Source organism: Dipodomys merriami, unplaced genomic scaffold, assembly GCF_024711535.1.
Source record: "Dipodomys merriami isolate MVZ:Mamm:240054 unplaced genomic scaffold, mDipMer1.0.p SCAF_36, whole genome shotgun sequence".
NCBI lineage: Eukaryota > Metazoa > Chordata > Mammalia > Rodentia > Heteromyidae > Dipodomys > Dipodomys merriami.
In genome coordinates this window covers 12305116-12313921 of record NW_027205159.1, presented here as the reverse complement: position 1 = coordinate 12313921, position 8806 = coordinate 12305116, and the positions used below count along the sequence as shown (strand labels likewise).

General features: G+C 36.5%; 1 gene segment (V, D, J or C); it reads right to left on the bottom strand.

Annotated features, from left to right (window-relative positions):
* Positions 1-4248: 4248 nt before the first annotated feature.
* On the bottom strand, positions 4249-6753 carry LOC138804203 (immunoglobulin kappa variable 5-2-like). The segment is given in 2 exon segments: positions 4249-6501; positions 6640-6753. Coding segments are annotated over 2 exon segments (618 nt in total).
* Between the last annotated feature and the right edge of the window lie 2053 nt (positions 6754-8806).

Below are 8806 nucleotides of genomic sequence, written 5' to 3'. Positions count from 1 at the left end.
ACAAAAAGGAATAAGGCAATTTTTAAATATATAAATCAATGTGTTGTTGATACAATGTGAGATCACTGTCTATAACTGACTGCATGTACCTTTAAGGTTATCATGATTGCCCAATGTCCATCCAGGCTTCTGGCTGGCTATGTGTGGAGGTAGAGAGGATTCCCATCTTTTCTCATTTCAACCAATCTTTTATGGAGTTTCAGCAACAGGACAAACTCCAGCACAAGCTCCTAAAACTTTTATTTCCTGGACACTCACTTGGGTATGTGGGCTCTCTATCTAAGTCACAGGCAGAGATTTGGGGATGACATTCACTCTGCTGATCAGTAGCCTCCAGGCTGAGAATGCATCAAATCATCATTGTCAGCAGTACTGTAGAGAAGCACAGTGTATCAGCCTCCACTGCAAACCTCCTTCCAAGGCCATAGGTAAGTGAGTCTTTGTTGTATCAGATTCCTCCTCGCTTTCCCAAATACATAGAATAGTGTGATGTCTTGGAGTGTTCTCATGCAAAATTTATATTGAGCAACTCAATCAATCTTCATTATATTCACAAATCAATTTGTTGAGTGATATATCCTTTATACAATTATTTAAATATAATAAAAGTAAAACAAAATAAAATAAAATGAATGAGAAACTCAAAAAATAAAGCATATTAACCTAATTTAAATCTATTGAACAAGAAAGTAATTTACAAAGATTTTATAATGAAATGTGTCTTTTATTAATTTGTTCCAGATTTTTGAACACCTGAATTATTGCTCTTGAGGAAGGATTTTAGGTCACTGAACTGATCAAGGCTCCATCTGCACCTTCTGGTAAAGGGACCTGATTGTCTTATGCCCTGTTGAATACACTATCTTTTCACTTATCTGATGAAACTGAAGTTTACCATTTTATTCCTGGGCTATATCACCATGTGCTACTCTTTCACTTTGGAAGATTCCCCAAGTCAGTGCTCCAGAACATTTTACAAGCATATCTGCATTATATTCTTGTATACTTCTTTCAGTTAGCTTTTCTCCAGCCTGACTATTCTGCTCAGAGACTCTTTGCTGGATTTACAAGAGTTCTGTTATTCTTTTTTGTATGAACCTTATATTTTTGGCATTACCTCCTTGAATCATTCTGTATGAGACTTCTCTAATTTCTGTCCAACATATAGAAGCACTGATCTGTATGTAGGTGTCTTTGTCTGTATCTTTCACAGTGGGTCATTAGTGATACTGGGACTTAATCATTCTGATTGGCATGTGCTGTTCCTAGAAGCCCCTGGAATTTGAATTGGCAATGGAACCAACACCCTACTTGTCTAAGATTTCAGGCTCAGAGACTCTGCTGTGCTGCTCCCCAGACAAGCATTGCATTAGCACAGCTGGCTCAAACCCAAGGCAGGAGAGGAAGAGTTGTTCAGTGATATATCACTATATGAAGAATGTGTGTAGCTTGCATACAGTAATAAATCCCAGATCCTCAGCCTCCACACTGCTGATTGTCAGTGTGAAATCTGTCCCTTTCCCACTGCCAATGAACCGATCTGGGATCCCAGGTACATTGCTGGAAACAAAAGAGATCAGGAGTTGCGGAGATTGTACTGGCTTCTGCAGGTACAAATCCAAATATGTGTGTCCACTGCTATGTAGGAGGCCCTGACTAGACCTGCACTAGACAGAAGCTGGCTCTCCATGGGGCAGGGAGACTGGAGTCTGGGTCATCACAACATCATCAGTTGTATGTGAACATTGAAAGACTTTCCATCACTATCTTACTATGAATTATAATTTCCATGGCTTTGATTATTTTCTAAAACAATTTATATTTTTAAGATACAGAGATTGCTCAGCGCTGGTGGCTCACACCTCTAATCCCAGCTACTCAGGAAGCTGAGAGCTGAGGATTGCCTTTCAAAGCCAGCCTATGCAGAAAAGTTCCTGTGAGACTCTTATCTCCAATTAATCACAATGGACAAAAAAATACATAGATTTTGCAAACATAAATGAGCCTGTAGTTCTGACATATACCACCACTACATACCTGTCATGGTTGTCAGCAAAGCACAGGACTTTATTACATCTGGAATGTTTTTCACTGTCACATAACTAAACTTCACCTGCCCCCTACTGGTAGACTAGTTCTGAACTTCTTACCCATGAACGCGTATGGAAATCAGTGGACCTATTGGCTCACCTCCATCCCCTTTTCCATCCTGATCTTCCTCTGCCTTTATCTGTAATCCAGAGCATTAGTAGACCCATGACTTGAGAACCTTGTTTTTAGCAGTGAAATGAGGAGTTCTGATCAGTGAAGTTAAGGTCAAGCTGAGCCTTTATCGCAGATTTAGGCTGGAAAGTCCTCCCTAGGGAGCACTATGCAAATTAGCAGGTGGGTGCATCAGTATCAAAGAAGCAAAGGGGTTGGGGGGAAAATGGCAGTACAGATAGAAGCTGCCAGGGAATAAGGACACATATACAGCTATGAAAGGCATACAGATCCCTAACAGTACCAGTTTTGAAACTATTATTCTTCTTTGTTGGGACATAAGTTTGAACTCTGAACCTCAAGCTTTCTGGGAAACAGATCAATCGTGTGACTACACTCGCATCTATTTGGATTTAGCACATTTTTGAGATAACTTATCATACTTTGTATAGAGTCTGCTCACAGAACACAATATTCCTACCTATGTTTTCCACATAATCAGGGTCTCAGGCTTGGAAGTGTGAAGCATGCTAAATTTTTTCCCTGTCTACTGGAATCATAATTCTCTTGATCTCTTTTGACCTAATAGCTGGGATTATAGGTGTGAACCATCATGCACAAAGTTTGAGTGTGTGTGTTTAAATCCATTTTCCTTCTGTATTCATTCATTTTGTAGGAAATGTAAGTTCTTGATCAGTAATGTGACTTGGAGTCCCAAGTTTGAATGTGTATCTCTGGTAATTTCAATATCTTAAAATCTCCAACTTTTTGTAATTATGATGACATAGTGAGCTTTGTTTCCAAAATAAATGATTATATATGCATATATACACATATATGTATATATACATATTAGCATTTCTGTTTGTATATGTATATATAATTTCTGCCTAACTTTTATACTTAAAAAAGAATAAATTTACTTTTTGAAAAACTATAGTAAAGCAATAGAGACAGTGAATTAGATCTATACATGATATTCATGTCTAGATAGCTTATTTAAATTCCTTTGTACAGCTAATGTGTGTTTATAGAAAAAAAGAAAAAGTTTTTAAAAATTTTTGCCACAAAGAATTGAGAACATAAATGTTAACCTGATTTAATAATTACACAATGTTTCCTCATATTAAACATTGCATGGGACCCCATTAAAATGTATACTCTATGATTTGGGGATATTTACAATTTATCATATTAACTAAATATCATTTCTCTATAAAGAATGAATTTACTTAAAATCATAATTATGCTGTTTCCTTGGATTAAATGGTGAGAAATAAAACAAGGATGCTTCTAAAACTTTAAATTATTGTTGATAAAAACTGAATGAGGCCCTCAGGTCTGATCTTGTCCACCTCATTCAGTCTTTATGAACAATAATTTAAAGTATTAGAAGCATCCTTGTTTTATTTCTCACCATATAATCCAAGTAAACACAGAATAATTATGATTTTCCTGTAACTTAATAGATGAATGGATAAGAAAATGTGGTATATAAATATATATATATATATATATATATATATATATATTATATACAATGGAATTCTATGCTTCCGTCAGAAAGAATGACACCACCCCATTTGTTAGGAAATGTAAAGGCTTGGAAAACTCATATTAAGTGAAGTAAGCCAGACCCAAAGAAATATAGGTCCCATGGTTTTCCTTATTTGCAATAATTAGTATACTTCTAGGATATCTTATCAGATGAGCAGAAAAGCCCAGAAACTGTGTACATAAGAGTGTATAAGATGATGCTAACTGAAATGAACCCCACGTTATAAACACAAGAGGTCTTTCTTTGTTGTTGTTGCTTTTCATGTACTATGTGTTTTTTTTTTTGGTTGCCTTTGTATGTTCTTCCCCCTAAGGTATATCCCCTGTTGTCACTGTATTTGATTTTGTTACCCTCCATCTTGTATATACATTTGTCTAATTTGGAGATGGGAAGAGGAATAAAAAATGCTGAAACAAGGATACAAGATGACCCATTGCAATAATGACGCCCACAAGACACTATTTTGGAAATGAACTTTACAACTTCGGAGAGGGGGAGGCATGAGGGAGGTGGGGAAGGAAAGGGATAGTGGGAGAACAACAAAGGAGGAGGTGACAATGCTCAACAGAAATGTACTCATTGCCTTACTCATGTAACTGTAACCCCTCTGTACAGCATCTTTACAATAAAATAAGATAAAAAATAAACATTAAAAGAATCTAAAAAAACTGAATGATCATTTGGCAGATTTTTATGATTGGCAGAAATGTCAAAATTGATTATAGAGTTGAAAGTAAACATATGTGTTATATATTCATTGAAGGAAAGCAACAGATGAAATATTCACAATAACCAGTTATGGAAATAGCCTAGATGTCCTAAAATAAATGAGTTGTTCCAAAATGTGGTACCCATACACAATGGAATTTTACACTGTCATTACACAGAATGATATTATGTCATTTGCAGGAAAATGGATAGACCTGAGAAAATCATGTTTGGGGAGGTAAACCATGGTCAGAGAGACAATGCGCATGTTACCTCTCACATGCGAATGTTAGATGTAAACTATGTGATAGGTTGTGCTGATTCTAGGCCTTCACACACAGGGGAAACAAAAGAAGACACTCTTGGGAAGGAAAACAAAGGAGCAATGCTTCTGTGATTCTGGTCATATAAATAATACCAAAACGAACTCCAGGAAATTGAAAAGAGCTTTTCTTTCCTTTTTGTTTGAAAAATTTGTCTTGCTTGTTCCTTTTTCTGTTTTTCAGTGTGAAAACAGGATACAAAAATGAAGAGTCATAAGGTGGACAAAAGCAGCAATGGGACTCATTAGATACTATGTTGAAATATACATCATGAGTATAGACAGGAGAGAAAAATTGGGAGAGAACAAGGAAAGAGAGACATTATCCAAACATAAATATACTCTTTGCATGAATTGTGAAACAGCAACTTCTCTGTACATCCTTCAAAGAAAAAAAATGTAAGAAAGCAAGTAAGTTCAAGAAAGATTAGACAGGGATCATGTACAAACCAGGAAGAGACACAGGTGTGACTGTCACACCTGGGCCTGGTACAGGTAGTAGTTACAGGGGAACAGCATGAAAGCTGCAATGTCAGGAGTGAAAATGACAGACACCAGAACTATTATGATGTTCTTGTCCCACCAATTCATTCAAAGTATATTTAAATGAGAAAGAGAAAAATTAAGTCACACAAAATGAATGGGAGAACTATTGATACACAGGTAATGTATACAAGAATAATGTTTTGAATTCAGAAATTAATATTTCCTATATGGTTTCAGTGATTTGAACAAAGACTTGGGAACTCACATGAAATTTAATCAGTGGAATAAGGGGGTTAAATAAAAAAGACATCAATATTAGTGTACACCAGAAAAGAAGAGGGAGTTGTTGACTATGGCATTGGCTAGCTGAATTAAGTGAAACTGAATGAAGTCATAAATTAGAAAGAAAGAGAGAGAGATTTTATTGGTAACTGACCATTATAATAACATAAACAACAAGAAAAAATCCATGAAACAAATTATGGAAATGCAAGAAGGTCCTACTACTTGTTTTGCCCATGGTGTTGAAATATGGTCACAGGAGTATGGAAGGTTGAAGAAAGATCAAGAATGGTCTTTATTAATATTATTTGGAACATTAATTAGATCCATATTGGTTATCAACTTATTTCTTGGAGGTGGAAATCAGGTGGACATTAAAAATCAGCAACTTTTTTTTTTTTACAAGAATTGAACAGAAAAAAAGTGGGAAAAGCTGTTCTAATCTTTTCCACATCAGGTTTGTTAAGAATAGTATGGGAGAAGTGAGAGTAGAAGTGATGGAACAGAAAAGAGGAAGTGAACTCACTTGTGCATGAAGCAAACACCACAGTGGGCCTAGTTCCCCTGTTGAACATCTTCAGTAGCCACAGAGACAGTCTCACTGAGAACACTGAGTAGGTTTTTGTAACAGAGTATATCACTGTGTAAGGTAAATTATCATCATGCTGACAGAAATAATATGCAACGTCCTCAGACTTCACATCATTAATTGTCAGGGTAAAATCTGTTCCATACCCACTGCCACCAAACCGGGATGGGTCTCCAGAAACAACAGTAGAAACACCTTTAATGATGAGCTTGGGGGCTTCTCCTGGCTTTTGTTGGTACCAGTGCATGTCATCATCAATATCTGTGCTGGCTTTGCAGTGGATGGCGGCTTTGTTTCCTGCAGCCACAGACAGGAATGCTGGAGACTGTGTGAGTATTGTTTCTTCTCTGCTGTCTGTGGAAGAAAATAAAAAAGACAAATCAAGTGCATCAAATTTCAGAGCATGAAGAATATCAACCTCTTATGAAAAGGGATTATTTGATGGAGACTCTGAGACTTCATTCCATGAAGTAGAGGAACTGTTTCTCTTACCATAGATCCAAAGGAGAAGGAGGCTGAGAATGAGAGCCTGTGACCCCATGGCCTTGTATCTGAAATGTGGGTGCAAGTTAGCTTCTCAATTAGCTCACCAACATAGCATATGTGCCTTCAGAGATCCAATATGTATACAGGAGAATATGCAAATAGAATGGTAATGGGGTGGGATAGGAAAGCAGTGTTGAAATGGCAGATGTGAACACTTGGAGCATGACCTGAAAAGGGTTTCCTCTTAGGGTCACATGCCCTAGAATGGAAGCATAGCCTCCTGGACCATTTATATGTTCATATTCCTTTAGCTTTTAGGCTACCAGAAAACTTTTATACTGCTATTCAGGTATAAAAAATCCTTAATAACTCATTATTTCTGCTATTTTGCCCAAATACCACCCCAGTAACACTTTCATGGAAATAGTCTTGCTATTGTCCTCTGTCCCCACATCAGGAGCCTCTCCTATCACTTAGGATGGAAACTATGTCACAAAGTGGCAACTTTCAACTTGACAATTGGTTCACTAATTTTTCAGCTTTGCTTTCAGTTGAAATTAACAACCATCAAACTATAGTCTAATTCTCTCAGACTAGTTTCATGTTTTAAAACTTTCATTTTGGGGCTGAGAAGGTGGCTCAGTGGTTGAGCGCTTGCCTTGCATGCCTCAAGCCCCGGGTACGATTCCTCAGCACCACATAAGCAAAAAGAAAAAAAAACGGAAGTGGCGCTGTGACTCAAGTGGTAGAATGCTAGCCTTGAGCTGAAGAGCTGAGGGACAGCTCCTAGGCCCAGAGTTCAGGCCTCACGACTGGACCCTCCAAAAAAATTATATTCTTTTTTAATATGTTTTTATTGTAAGAATACTGTACAGAGGGGTTACAGTTACATGAGTAATGAGTACATTTCCTATCGAGCATTGTTGCCTCCTCCTTTGATTTTCCCCTATCATTCCTTCCTTCCTCACCTCCCCAACTACTCCCCTCCACTACTGAAGTTGTAAAGTTCATTTTCAACATAGTGCCTTGTACATCTCATTGTTACAGTGGGTCAACCTGTATCCCTATTTAAGCATTAAAAATTATATTCTTACTATCATCATCACTATTATTATTCCTGTTGTTGGCAATAAGAGTGTTAGGAGGACTTTCCTGCTAGGGCTGGCTTTGAACCGTAATTCTCCTATCTCAGCCTCTTAGGTCACTGGGATCACAGGCATGAACCACTGGCACCTGACCTACAAAACTATATTTAATAAAAAAATATTTCTAAGACCCTTCTCTAAGAAAAGTGAACAAAAATTCCTAAAGAATGCACACATGCACAGACATACTCATATTAAAAAAATTTATAAAGCAAGCTCATAGGTAGTTTGGAAGTAGAAATTCTAAATTAATGGCCATATATAATACATGATACATATAAACATTCTTGAGGCAAAATTTCTGTAAAACTTCATTTATTAATATCCAGAAAATGCCAGAAAGCAGACATGGCTCACAAAGTAGAGCATTAATGGTGCTCATTATTGGCAGGCAAGCTGAGCAATCATGTATGGCCATGACTCCAAACACAGTACCAGCCCAGAAAAAAAAGAATCTAAATGCCACCAAAAATGTCATTAATGTAAAATTTATATATTTAATCCACATCAAAATAAAATATTAAAGATTTCAAAAGACCTAGTAGCTAAGCTTAATGATAAATTATAGAGTAGAATACACGTTTGGAAATCATATATTCAACACAGGACTCCTATGTGTCCTTATGAGAAAGAATATTCAATGAACATTTGATCAAGGCATGATAGTTTATATCTATACATGCAATATATAGATATAAATATAGACACAGATAGATATCGAGACAGCATGGTGAGGAAAGAGGATATCTTTTTTCCATGCAAATCTGATCTACATGGAGAGTTCAAGGCTGTACTGGAGTACACAGCGAGACATATCTCAATAACCTAAGTAAAAAACAAACCAGGCTAACAAACAATTAAAAAGCATGTTACTACCACTACGAACAACAAATACAATCATCTTTATATCAAGAGTAAAAGACAAGTACACACAATTTGTCAAAGTAGACATATAAAATATGTACGTATATAACAGACATTCAATATCCTTAGATGTTAGAGAAATGTACATAAAAGCCACATAAGCT